The sequence below is a fragment of the Lentinus tigrinus genome, assembly GCF_003813185.1.
Source record: "Lentinus tigrinus ALCF2SS1-7 unplaced genomic scaffold L226scaffold_1, whole genome shotgun sequence".
NCBI classification, from domain to species: Eukaryota; Fungi; Basidiomycota; class Agaricomycetes; order Polyporales; family Polyporaceae; genus Lentinus; species Lentinus tigrinus.
The window spans coordinates 58,112-71,130 of record NW_027137910.1 but is presented as its reverse complement, the minus strand read 5'-3'; the positions used below and the strand labels follow the sequence as shown (position 1 = coordinate 71,130).

At 56.5% G+C, this 13,019-nt stretch overlaps 5 protein-coding genes across 5 annotated transcripts; 3 read left to right on the top strand and 2 right to left on the bottom strand.

Moving 5' to 3' along the window:
* Positions 1-307: 307 nt before the first annotated feature.
* On the bottom strand, positions 308-1,991 carry L226DRAFT_527806 (Metallo-dependent hydrolase). Its single transcript, XM_067679189.1, has 5 exons — positions 1,972-1,991; positions 1,152-1,903; positions 1,010-1,090; positions 732-956; positions 308-668 (listed from the first exon to the last, which is right to left on the bottom strand). Exons 2-5 carry the CDS (start codon positions 1,761-1,763, stop codon positions 528-530), a joined length of 1,059 nt encoding a protein of 352 aa, XP_067542100.1. The 5' UTR covers positions 1,764-1,903; positions 1,972-1,991; the 3' UTR covers positions 308-527.
* Positions 1,992-2,081: 90 nt separating this feature from the next.
* L226DRAFT_606824 (uncharacterized protein) lies at positions 2,082-3,532 on the top strand. The gene is made up of 4 exons (XM_067685710.1): positions 2,082-2,607; positions 2,674-2,749; positions 2,812-3,053; positions 3,107-3,532. The coding sequence occupies exons 1-4, from the start codon at positions 2,197-2,199 to the stop codon at positions 3,338-3,340; spliced, it is 963 nt and encodes a 320-aa protein (XP_067542099.1). The 5' UTR covers positions 2,082-2,196; the 3' UTR covers positions 3,341-3,532.
* Positions 3,533-3,667: 135 nt separating this feature from the next.
* Positions 3,668-5,339, top strand: L226DRAFT_527804 (short-chain dehydrogenase/reductase SDR). The gene is made up of 8 exons (XM_067679188.1): positions 3,668-3,833; positions 3,947-3,957; positions 4,033-4,094; positions 4,189-4,314; positions 4,404-4,563; positions 4,643-4,827; positions 4,896-5,054; positions 5,111-5,339. The coding sequence occupies exons 1-8, from the start codon at positions 3,746-3,748 to the stop codon at positions 5,178-5,180; spliced, it is 861 nt and encodes a 286-aa protein (XP_067542098.1). The 5' UTR covers positions 3,668-3,745; the 3' UTR covers positions 5,181-5,339.
* Positions 5,340-7,380: 2,041 nt separating this feature from the next.
* On the top strand, positions 7,381-7,974 carry L226DRAFT_658 (uncharacterized protein). Its single transcript, XM_067687126.1, has one exon. The coding sequence runs from the start codon at positions 7,534-7,536 to the stop codon at positions 7,900-7,902; it is 369 nt and encodes a 122-aa protein (XP_067542097.1). The 5' UTR covers positions 7,381-7,533; the 3' UTR covers positions 7,903-7,974.
* A 68-nt stretch (positions 7,975-8,042) lies between these two features.
* On the bottom strand, positions 8,043-9,711 carry L226DRAFT_541260 (heterotrimeric G protein alpha subunit 4; the record flags this gene model as incomplete). The annotated part of the gene is made up of 9 exons (XM_067682043.1): positions 8,043-8,193; positions 8,246-8,305; positions 8,385-8,494; positions 8,554-8,625; positions 8,679-8,750; positions 8,804-9,071; positions 9,133-9,476; positions 9,536-9,565; positions 9,625-9,711. 9 exons carry the CDS (start codon positions 9,709-9,711, stop codon positions 8,043-8,045), a joined length of 1,194 nt encoding a protein of 397 aa, XP_067542096.1.
* Between the last annotated feature and the right edge of the window lie 3,308 nt (positions 9,712-13,019).

The following is a 13,019-nucleotide window of genomic DNA, read 5'->3' as shown; positions in this document are numbered from 1 at the left end:
GCGTGGGGCGAAGTCTAAGCCATCCAGCTCGGGTGCATTCATACGTGCTACCTCCATGATTTCCTTTAGCGGTCGTTTCCGGCACGCATCCGGGGCGTTGAGATAGTAACTCGATGAGGACGATGTTCACTCCAAGGTGGGCGCGGGTTTAGTGTAAGTGGTACGTCTGTCGCTACCCCCTCTCCGGAGCCTCATAATTCGCGCCGTAAGCTCGGACCTGATGCATACCTTGTGCAAGTCACAACGCCGACGTTCTTCGCGAGATGTTCCACAGAGTCACCCCACACGGGGTAGAGGATCATATAGGGGTCGGAACTTGTCTTTCATATTCACCTGGACGCGGGCGGAGTCATGAGACGACCACAGGAGCAGTGCAGTGCATTGCATATTGATATATGACTCTAGGAGTGGTGAGGAATACACCGGGGTGGTGAGCGACATGGATACAATATTGGCCGGTATGATGGGAGTATAGGGTGTGCGCTTTCTACAGCAGAGGTCCGCTTTCGCCTGTAGTTGGAGTCGGTCTAGAGGAATCGGCACTCCATCCCCATCTTCGCGACCTTCTCAATCTCAGCCTCGGTCAGCCCAAGGCCCAAGGGCGGCTGCGCCATGAGGAGCGCATACTCGCCAAGCAATGAGTTGCGGAAGGGCAGGATATCGTCCGTCTGGGGCGCAGGAGTTTCAGCGCGCATGCACGTACACCGAGGCAGCTGCCAAGAACGACTCACGCATATCGCGATGGGGTGGTTGTGCCCAAGGTAGTAGCGGATGTGATGCGCGTCGAGGGTGGGCACGGTCTTGGTGATGAGGTTGGACGAGAGGCAGAGCTCGATGGGGATCTCGTAGGTGTGAACGATCTTCTTTGCGGCTTCGTTGAGGTACGTTGCATGCCCCAGCCTATCGGGCTTGAAGGACAAGAGGAGTAGCGTCTCGTCTGCGGGACTCTCTGCTACCTGCATTGACATCAGGTCAGCGTCCATCGTGACATTCACCTTGGATGACCTGCCTCTGCGATGTGGAGGGTGACTTTGAGTCCGGCTGCCTTCGCACAACGGAAGTGCCCCTCAAAATCGGCCATGTTCCCTGCCTAGACATAACATTCAAGCAGCCAGAAAACATGACAGTGACAGAGTAGAAACCGTCCTGACCTTGATCTCTCCGCAAAGGTCGACACCAACGATCCGCCGACCCGCATTGCGCAGGCTGATCGCGCATTCAATACACTCCGCCGCAGCGCGCGCGTCCATCCTGCGGTCCAAACTCACTATAAGTGCAGCCCGTTCGGGCGGGTACTGCTCGACCTCGTCCAGCACCGTCTCGACGTACTGCCTGCGAGTCATCGCGGCCGTCTCGCGCGGGGTGCTGCGCAGCTCGAGGTAGGCTGCCTGTGGGTGGCCGTCGCTGTCTGAGAGGAAGTGTTCGAGGACGGCACGTGCGGCACGGCGGAGGGCCGGCGGGTTGGAGGTGAGTGCATAGATGGCGGGGAAGAGGGCGAAGAATTCGTGGCAGTCAGAGAGCTGGATGCCGTCTTGGAGGGTTTGGATGCCTGAGCGGACGACCTCTGGGAGGACTGTGGCTGTGCGATCGTTCGATGAGGCCTGGTAGTACTCGTTTGCGAGCTCCTGGAGGAGGTGTAATGGGATGGAACCGTTGAGGTGTGCGTGCAACTCGGCCTTTGGGAGCTTCTGCAGGAACTCAACCTGTGAAGGCGTCAAGCTCTTCAGGGCCTCCGCACAATAACCAGTAATTTCCTGGGACATCTTGAAGCTGTGCTGAATGTATGAATGGGACGGTTGCAAAGGATCTCGGTAACCTGCGACAAGGGACGTCTAGTTGTTTTCTTGTGCTAGGGAAACGCGCTGGTCTGATTATGACTCGGGCGTACAGGAAGACGGAACCGCTGTACTTGGAAGCGGGTGACTTAACAACAACGCAGATGATGGTTAGCGTATAGCGGTTAACACATACCCGACGTCGAACGTTGCGGTAGACTTCCGATGCAGGCCCGTGGATTCGATCTGCAGCAAGCTCGAGCGCCGGAGAAGGCGGTCCGGCGTACCGGAAAGCGCCACAGACTGGCCCAGCGCTTGAGGCCTCTCTTGTCTTCAGCTTCAGTGGCAGCTTCACCGCTCGTTCACCGTCCTTTTGCTGCAGGACGTACTTGGCACATACTATCTAGCGCCTGCTTGAAACATGATTGGCCCTGAAATTCCGGCTTCCCTCTTGGCACCGTCTTCGTCGCATGAAGAAGACGATGGCTCTGACTCTGAAGTAGGACCTGCACCCATCGGGCCCCAGATTCCTCCTTCTGTGTCTGCCGCTAAGCCGACCTCGACCACTCCACCACTTGCTGAAGAGGAAGAGGACGACGAGGATGATTATGCACCCGCTTTGCCACCGGAACTCGCTGCTGCTCGAGCCTCTACTTCGAAGAAAGTCATTGGCCCGGCATTCCCCCCGTCCGTAGCGGCTCCTCGTTATGACGATGAAGATGACGAAGATGATGTTGGACCAAGGCCACTACCCGCAGGATATGTGATGGAGGAGAAGGACGGTGTGCAGGAGTTCTTGGAGCGCGAGGAACGCAGGAGGAAACAACTCGAGGTGCGTGTTATGCTCCTGTGTGATTCTTGCTTGGGAGACTTACCAGTCGCACTGGCTGGTTTTTAGGAGGGGTCCAAACCCAAAGCGCTACAACGAGAGGAATGGATGCTCGTCCCGCCGTCCTCGTCTGACCTTCTTGGCTGTAAGTCCTCTCATGCTCGGACGTGTCTGTTGCACATCTCGCTGAGCAACCACTCTTTCCAGCCATTGACCCCACAAAGCTGACGCGTCCGAGGCAATTCGCTCGTACGGCACAACCCTCACGGGATGCGGACTCATCACTGTGGACGGAGACACCGGCAGAGCGACAACAGCGTATAGCAGACGAACTCGCGGGCAAACGCAGACGTGCTGTTGACGTCGACCCAGCAGAGGACGCAGCCGCTGACGCTCGGAAACGGAGGAAGTACGAAGAAGAGGTACGGCGGGGTGTTGAGGAGCATACGGTATGTATGAATACGCTTCAGCGGTCACGTTGTTGCTGATGCCCATACAACAGAAGAAAGCCCGTGGCCCATCGCTCTTGAAGCAGCACGAGCGTGTCTCGGCTGCAAAGGATGCTGAGAAGAAGCGCATGGGCGACGAGGACGAGCCACCCGCGTTCTGGGATCACGGCCGTGACATGGCTGTCGGTGGCAAACTACTGGACGACAAGACGCGTAACAAGTTCATCTCTGAGGCGAAGGGGTTGGGAGACAGGTTCGGGTCTGGAAAGAGCGGTGGATTCCTCTGAGCCTTCGCTGTGCCCTTGCGCCAGCGTTCTGTTCTGACCAGCAACGTCGTGTAGCTCACCGCGCAGTAGATCGCTTACCTAGCATTCGTGTACCTGTATGAACCCCAACGTCGATTGCGTGTGTGTCGTGTACCATATGACATATTCAGTAGTCAGTTGAACGGTGCTCATGATCGCATGGGGATTGGCGGGAGGAGGAAGTCACCGAGACCGACGTCGGACCTGGGGCAGCGCGGGGGACACAAAACATGCGCGCAAGCACGCGCCCCCGGACCGGGCAATGCGGGGTAACCGGTCGCGGCTATATCGACCCTCGCCCGCATTCAACTCTCTCCCCGACCACCGTGTCTACCTCCTCCTCCCTCCTCCTCGTCGCCTTCTACCGCTCGAGTTCTGTTGTATAAGATGGCCGATCGTCTTGCGCAGGTTGCTGGCCACCTCTCGGGCTCATACCCTCGTGGGCTTCTCGCCGGCGAGGTTGCAATCATCACCGGTACGTCTCCTTGTTCTCCCTGTGGACTGGCCTGCTCCGGATCTATGGAGACTTCTGGTGTCCCTGTCATGTTTAGAACTTGCTGACCTGACCTTTGTGCCTATTTCTCTCAGGTGCCGCTCAGGTATGCTTCGTCCAGCGTCTTGTGCTATGACGGCATCACCGTTTCCGTTCCCAAGACTCACTGTCTCCGCCGTAGGGTATCGGCCGAAGCTGCGCGTTGCTCTTCGCGAAGGAGGGCGCGAAGGTTGTCGTGACTGAGTGCGTGTTTTCTTGTCTTGTCGTTGCTTGAAACTTCCATCTGACGAGTCCACTGCGCCTTGTACGTTTTCACGTGATTGTGCTGTTTACGCAGTCTTGAGGAGAAGAAGGCACAAGCCGTCGTCGACGAGATCAAGCTTGCGGGCGGTGACGGGCTCGCTGTCGGCGGAGATGTCTCCGCGGACGACTTCCCTGAAAAAGTCATCTCTGCGACAATCAAGTGCGTACCCTCTCTCCGGCGTGCGCGGCCTTCCGACTGGCCCGTACCATTACTGCAGAACGTTCTGACCGCGGTGTACGTACGCGCAGGAAGTTCGGCAAGATCAACCACATCGTGAACAACGCCGGCTTCACGTACGACCGCATGCTGCACACGACGCCCGACGACGCATGGGACATCATCATGCGCGTCCACGTCCGTGCGCCCTTCCGCCTCATCCGCGCTGCGGCCCCGTATATGCGTATCAAGGTGCGTGCGCCCGTGTGGCCTTTGTGTATGCATTCTGACGTTCTACTTGACTGGGGATCGTGTGGTGGCGACGATCCAGGGCAACACCGAGAACCGTTCGGTGATTAATGTGTCCTCCACGTCTGGTCTGCACGGCAACGTCGGGCAGGCGAACTACGCCGCGGCCAAGTCGGCCGTTATCGGCCTCACCAAGACCCTGTGCAAGGAGTGGGGCGCGTTCGGCGTCCGTGCTAACACTGTCGCGTTTGGTTTGGTCCAGACGCGGTACGTGCCGTCTTCTGTCTCGAACGTCTGTTTGCGCTCATGGTTGCTGACTCGACGTCGCCGCGCAGGTTGACGGCTGCGAAGGAGGAGGGTGCGGCGATTGAGATCGACGGCAAGAAGGTTGCGCTCGGTATCCCTGGCGGTGGTAACAGCTCCGTCAACCGCTTCGCGCTCATCCCTCTTGGCCGTGGCGCAACGCCCGACGAGGCCGCTGGCGGTGTCCTCTTGTAAGTCCGCTCTCCAAGCACGATATGGCGAGATACTGAAGGGTCCTCTTTGACAGCTTGGCTTCACCGCTCGCCTCGTTTGTCTCTGGACACACGCTGGAGGTTACCGGTGGTGCCGGTATCTGAGTGCCTGGGTTCTACTGTGGAGCATCTCCTCGTTCAACAACAGCATACTGGATGGTTCGGCATGTACATTGTATTGTACGCACAAATCTGGAAAGTTCTACTTCTGTTGGTTGGCCACGGGCACACATTACGCAACGAGAGCTTCCATTTCCCCGCGCAGCCGATTTGCTCTAAGGAACACGTCCTTCGGCGGAATAATGCGGACGTCAAGATACTTATGCCAGACAAGTGATGAGAGCACGTCACGCCAAAGGGGACCGTCAGAGCCGGACATCAGAAGAGCACAAGTTGAAAATGGCCTCAGAACGGCCCTGAAGACGAGAATCTGCGGCCGCCGAGACTCGAGTCCTGCGGAATGCATTAACATGAGGCTAGCTGCTAAGTACCCCGAGCATCTATCCGCTCACACGGGGATCATAGGGCGCCGCCGACGGTGAATTCTACTTGAAACGCATGGGGTAAGCTGAGCGAGGCGCGCTGCACGGATGGCGCATGGACGTTCAAGTGGCGACGGCCTGCACGAACGGCTAACACGTCGACGGAAAGGAGTTGAATCGGCCGCAGAGTGGAGAAAGGGAACTTGGTTCAAGGAATACAGCTATCCATACATCATGATCAAATGCGGAGTTGCTACCATGTACATGTCAGCACGTCAGTACGGCGCGCATGAGGCCGGTACATATGTCATCCGCCGGTATCCCACTACATACTTAGACTGACTCGAGCACATGTACTGCGCCCCTGCCCAGTAAAACCGTAGATGCTGATGGACCCGAGGGCACATCATAGATGCCAGATGGGCAACTCAATCGTCTCACTCACCGAAGTTGATACAGATGGTGAAGTATGTATGTGGACCGCTCCAGGAATCAGCCTGAATGCATGGGCATCGCGAACTGAGGCACGCCCGCGCCGGGGAGAAGAAAGAGAAGACGAAGACGGCGGAGCCGCACGGCACAGGGGGACGCATATGGACCTGACGTGGAGAGTCACTCGTGCAGGGTCTTCGCGAGCTCGAGCTGCGTCCGGCGGGGGGTGGAGATCGCAGGAATGCGCAGGCTATATGGGGACGGCGTGGGCATCCTCGGCCTCATGCTCGCACGTCGGGCCACTCTTGTGCTGTCCGGGGACGTTGGGCAGGAGCATGGGACTGGCAGACTGACAGATGTGCGATCGGGGCTAGTCTGCGGGGCAGCGAATGGCTATCCCGAGGGGTGAATGGAAGTAGTAGAAGACGCAGAAGACGCACTGTGGACGAACGGCCCCGGAGCTTGTATGGCGGTACCTAACCTTACGTACCGGCATTCAGTTCTTCGACGCAAGTGGACGCAACGGCTCAATGGGGGCGTGAATGGGATCCTGGTATGTATTATACAGCGTGGCGGTAATTAGCCACTGATGGGAGAAAGACAGGAGGAGAGAAGCGGCTGAGACGAGCAGGCTCAAGAGACGGGACGGGAATATGGTATAGAGGCAACGATGCATAGCAAGACGAGAACAACGGCGCAAACGTGAACATGAACGTAAGGGCAAACGGGAGGATATCCACCCGCATAATGATAAACATCAGCGCATGGAGGAGGGTGGTGCAGTTCCGGACGAGCATGAGAAGAAAAAATTAGCGAGCCAGTGTAAGTAAGAAGGATATGGCAAGAGTGGTTCGTGCAAGGTACAATATCGTGACCGGGGCGGCGATCGGTGAGGGGAAGGACGAAGTATATGTACACGTGCACGCGGTGATGGTGAAGTGGACGCCAAACCGAAAACGAGATGGTACGGATGCAAAAGAGGATGCGGGTGTAGTGGCATGGATACAACTAAAGTACCGAGGCGTAACAAGATGTGAACAAGTCAACGGTGGTGTCGTTGTGGTGGTGAAGCAAGTGGTCGCAGGCGCAGATGGGAAGAGAAGTATGGAAGGTACGAAGCCGAGCAACGGTATGTGAAAGAGTACAGTACGACGACCGCGGTGCGCGGATGTAATAAGTATCGGGTCGCCAGCGCACCGACCGACTATTGACCGTGGCGCAGATGCTTCCGGGCGCATGAGTTGATTTCCAGAAAAGTCCTGAGTGCGCCGCGCGTTTTGAAGTCCCTTGGACCTCGCTCGCGAAAGCGCGCCCCGCCGCCCGTCACCAGGGGGCGCGCGATATTGAGGGAGAACCGAGACGTCCGATACGATAATTGCCGCGGGTACTAGTGACGCAGGGATTCCGTAGGCGTCTTTGGCGGACGCCACTCGATCACAACATTATTTCGCGGATCTGAGACAAATGGTATTGCAGTCGCGGGAAGATGCAGAAGGAGTAAGGGGAGAGGGGAGGACGAATGATTGTCAGCGTTCAGGAACACGATGCGATGGGGGAAGAGAAGACGGAGGGGCCACGTGGTGGGTCCGAGGGAGGTATATATAACGAAGAGGGGGGTACTCACGTTCTTGCTGATGATCGTGCTGGAAAGGGCGACAGCAGTGCAGCGGTGTTTCCATTGCAAGATTCGAGGAGACAGGCCGGAAGATGTGTCCGTTGAGGGACCGGGAGGGCCATCAGCCGGAACGGATTTTGAAGAGACGCGCGCGGACCAAGACCGGGCGGCGGACATTGTCGGAACCAGGCATAAAACAGAGCGTCATGATGAGTTACAGCTTCAGACGTGCGAGGGAGAACACAGAAGGCGAAAGGTGAAAGCAAGGATCGGGATAACAGAGGGTGCCGCGGGGTGAACGAAATCGTGGAAAGGAAGGCGTGTCATGTCGTGGAGAGAGAGGGGACGCATCATGAAACCGCCAAGTACGTAGCATATACACACACACAACATAAGTAATAGATAATGATCCAATAAAAAGTTGATGCCAGAACGAGACTAGATCAGAGCGGCTGTTTCAAGGCTCGTTCGCAGGATGATGCTGCATGGGATCGCGCGGACCGTAAGCGCAATGTTGTGGGTGATGGAGGGCGGGTTCAAAGAAGGCAAGAATGTGGAAAAGGGGGTGGCAAAGGGAAGGAAACACTCACTCTGCAGGATCGTGATCAGCATACCGTACGAGGGCAGATAAGACTATGGACGTACCTTCTACTGCAGCCATCACCACTCGGAGCATGGCCGTGTCCGTTGCGGTCGTCACGCTTGAATAGAAGCCGTCAGTATATGGCATCCACGAGGGCGGAAATGAGGTTATTGAGATGGTCCAGGCGGTTGACGTACTGGATATAGATCTCCCTCTCCTTCGCGTTCGCCTTCTGGGCCAATCTTGCGAATCGTTTCTTGAAGTATTCGCGGCCGGCCTTGGCATCGCCCGCCTCGCCATCAAAGTCCTGGACAACATGATCAGCAAAACGCCAAGGGAGCACAGCACGACGTGTGTTGCACGTACGGGGAAGAAATTCCGGATGTCTGAGTGCTGGACTTTCTTCTCGAACAGATCGTTCTTGTTCAGGAAGAGAATCTACGAGCGCGTGTGAGACGCATTGATATGATTGTTGCAGAGGCTATACGGACAATTGATGTCTGCTTGAACCATTGTGAATGGCATATTGAATCCCAGATCGTCATGGCATCCTGCATTTGGTTCTATACACTCCAATCAGCATCGCCACAGACAGAGATCGACCCACAACACATACCGCATCCTTGTCCTCCACAAGACACTGATCGAAACCGCTCAAGCTGACCAAAAACAATATACTCGTAACATCCTGGAAACAGTGAATCCACTTCCGACGCTCGCTCTTCTGACCGCCAACGTCGACCATGAGCATGTCGTGATCGCGCAAGGTGAAGACCGTCTCCGTGATACCAATTGTCCGCGCGCGAGCGTGGACGATGTCCTGCTCGTTCGGAACGTATGCAGGGTCGAATAACCGGTCGAGATCGGCGAAGTAGTAGAGCAAGCTAATCGTAGCAACCCGACGTCATCGGCACAGCTCGAGCGATGATGGAGGGGAAGACTCACTTTTCCGGAAGCGCTGCCTCGTTACCTCGCGCATATGCGGCCTGAATCTGAGGATCCTCCCATAGCGTCTTGAGCACTTCATGATACTCCTGGGGGAAGGGCTCGCCGTCTTTGATGTCCGACGCATCCTCGATCATGGCCACAAGGTGATGGTTCTCTGGCGAAACCTCGAGCTCCATGTCCTCCATGGCGTCAATGACATACTTGAGACCGTGCGTGAGGTTGTTGAAGACGAGTTGGCGATAAGACTCAATCTCTTGGGAGGAGAAGGGGACGCGGTGGATGAGACGCATCTGCTTGAGGATGGTGGACTTGCCAGAGTCTCCGGAGCCGAGCAGCAAGACCTGACGGCCTTTGAGCCTCGACGTGGGGGTGGGATGGGACATAGCGAGTAGAGACGCACCTTAACCTGCTTCTGCAGCTTGAGCTTAGCCTGCATGGACGACAGAACATGTGAGCAGCGGCATGAGCGGTGAGAAGATAGTGACACACCTCCTTGAGGCTCTTCTCTGCCTCCCTATGGAGCCTCTTGTCCTCCTCACTGATTTCGACGGCGCCCGAAGACATACATGCACCCATGGCTGGAAAGTAGGGGAGGGGAAGAAGGAAAGGAACGAAAGGTGGGAAAGTGGAGATGGGCGGGCTGAGGCAAGCCTACGAGGCCGGAGAAGGCGTCAAGAAGCGGGAGCTGCGAGAAGATCAAGTGGGACGGTGATGATGAGAACAATTGAGCGGGCGTCGCTGTCAGAGCGGGCGCGCGATGAGACTCGGCGGATAAACTTACGGAGAAAGGAGCGACGGCCTGGCAGCGGTGGGGGCGGGAGGAGGGGGGGGACGAGGAGAGAGATATAGAGCGATATCCGTCCTCGCGTCCCTCCCATTCACTGAGGCCTGCATCGGCAACCACGGATTTCCCTGGGCCCGCTCGTCTATCGGAGCTTGAAGTTGCATTGACAGGCGATTATTGGGAGTCAACAGCGCGTTGAACGCGCTGTATTGAGCCCGCACGCGGCGCCCAAAACTTCAGGACCGATCTGAGCGGTGCCTGAATTGACGCCTTCCATCCCGAGTCCAAATGGCTAATATTGTATTGCCCTGCCACATTATCCTGCTCGTGCCTGCCCCCGGTCCATCCTCCAGTCCTTCCAACCCCGAGCGCAGAGGTCGCGTCGATATTTATCAGCGTCGTCACCCGCATCTCCGTGGTGGACCTCCGTCGTCGCGATGCTCGCTTACCACACTCCTGACGCGGACGTTTCGCGGGTCTGCTCAAGTTTGCTGATCCGGCATAATTGTCGGCAAACATCCATTGTTTTAATCTGGCATAATGTTGGTTGCACCAGCTCCACGAACCGAGCCACAAGGCCCCTTGCCGACCATCCGCGGCTCCCGACACCTCGCACACCTTGCTCGGTAACTTGACGGCAGAGTGTCTGGACTGCGCTAAGTACTATCCAATATCGCTCCAGTCCGGCTCGTATCATTTCGCATGTCCTCCCACGCGAAACAGGCAAATCTGCCAATCCATCGAACCGTGCTGGCATGGCAGACGGGCACTGCGCGCAGACACATGAGACGGCGCAGGAGACACTCTTCTTCCGACTTCGAGCGCACATCAGTCGTCTGTTAGACACGCACGCGCAATCATCGCAGAGAGCCCTACATCATGCTTCTGTCCGCTGGACCCAACCGTGACGTCCCAACCCCCACATGTTGCTCTCCTTCTCGACGTTGCACTGGGCGGAATAACGTAGGTTGGGCACGGCCACTCACTGTGATCAGTGTTCTCACCTGCGCCCCAGTACGTCCGGCGCATACGACCGTAACTAGGCCAACTCGATATTTTCTGTTCGCGAAGCTCTCGGGAGTATACCCGACGGAGGTATGCGGCAAGCGAAAATGCTCACACATGGAACGGACGCAGTTCAGACTGTGTCACCGTCGACGCGTCAACTTGAAGCCTGGAGGACAATTCAGTGGGTGAGGTGCGTTCCGATATATACGCTGTGGGTTCTGGGAACCGAGACTGGTTCCCATGCATTAGGACGCATGTAGACGTGATCAGTTTGCGTTTTGTGGATCTCTGCCCCGCGGATTCAGTTCCTCGTCTCCACGTTTTATTGATTCCAGTCTCCTTCTTCACCCAGGTCTTGAGCAGGCATAATGCATTATCATTCCAGAAGCCGAGAATCCCGGTGAACTGCATGTACCCCGTTTGACGGCTGGTTCATCTGCCGCTTCGTTCATGTCGCCAACACGCAAATCATCGCGGTGCCGTGGACTGTCGAAGGATACGTCCCACAAGTGACATCCTGCGCAGCACTGATGTCTCAATGACATGTTGGCGGAGGTAATTGGTGATCACGCCACATTCTGGATCTCATAATGACCGATGGGCTCCATCTGGCAAGAGCAAGCGTTAGTGTAATGCTTGCAACGCAAGTGCCTCAAGCGTCGGGTAAGTAATATGGACTTGGCTCGATCCTCTGACACCGACTTACAAGTTACGACCTCCCAGATCACCGCAGGCTACACCGCAGTCCGTAATAGACCGTTTCACGGTGTCTACGGGTCATCAGTCATTGACGACGTCGCTCAGAAGTCGCGCACCGTGGCAACGAGTTCAACTTATAGCTGCTCTGTTCTCGACGTGACAGTGTGCTTAGGTGCGTCTTCATTCACTTTCCTTCGTTGAACTCAACGAGCGAAGTTGGTGAGCGCAGGGAGTGGCGTCTGTCGCGCCTCGGTGCTGTGCTGTAACATACAGTACTCACCAGCACCCGCTTCCTCCGGTGTTTCGTAGCGCTCACCTATTTCTGTGCTGGATGGTTCGTCTGGGATGCATTGCAATCTTCATGATGGCCCATGGGCAGACCTTGATCTGCGTAAGAGCCTTTGATCCGCCGAACTCCGATCCGAGAGTGTTCCGCTGGTCGAGTTAAATGAGCTGCATTACAGAAGGCAGAAGGCGCCATCCATAATTGTGCTCTAGACATCAGAAGTGCAAAACTCGGACGGTGATTGTCGCGGCAGTCACCGCCAGTTCGTCGCCGTGGTCATGACATGCGTGGGACCAGTGGCATGATGTGTACACGGCAACTGAGGAGGCCTGGCCGAGTGTTTCCTCTAGTTAGTGCAAAGTAAACACATTGCGTGTAAACAATGAAAGAGTGTGGATGCTTGTGGTTGAACTCGACGTTGACGTTGAGTCTTAACGCCACCAAGCCCAGTCAACCCTTGTGGCGATGCATCCGCTCCACCTATACTAACCATATCCAGCAATACGCCTGCCATGCGGACTCGAGTCAACTCCAGCTTTCCATAGGGTTCAGCAAGGCCTGTACATCGCCCAATATCTCATGGCCTGCAAGCTCTCTGCATTCCGAAAGCACACGGCCAAATCCCTGGATCGAGAGCGAGCTAGTGGCGCACCACGCGTGGACAAATTCACCGACTCTGCAAAGCACAAATACGCAACCGTTGATCCTCAGAAACATATTTGTGTTCGCGATCACGATCGGTGCAGCCCGCTGCCGACACCAATGACATACATACATATTGAGGTATCACGAATCTCTCCGCCCGGCGACCAATGCCGACGCGATATCTCGCGGGTTTGATGCGCCCGCACGCGACGTCGATCCGCTAGCACCGTCTCGTGGTGACGCCACCACAGGAACACCTCGAGGCCGCCACCGTTAGCCACCAATGCAGACCTCTGCTTACGGTCATTTCGCGGAAGCTCGGCGTGGCTCGGTACCCGTTGATTGCAGGCTATTGCGGGCCAAGTGCAACGTTGTAGACACCGGCGGGATGGACTCGGAGGGGCGTTGCGGCGGTCGGGAGAACTGTGTGGCGCACCTTTAACGTTCGAAGGAACAGGCAAC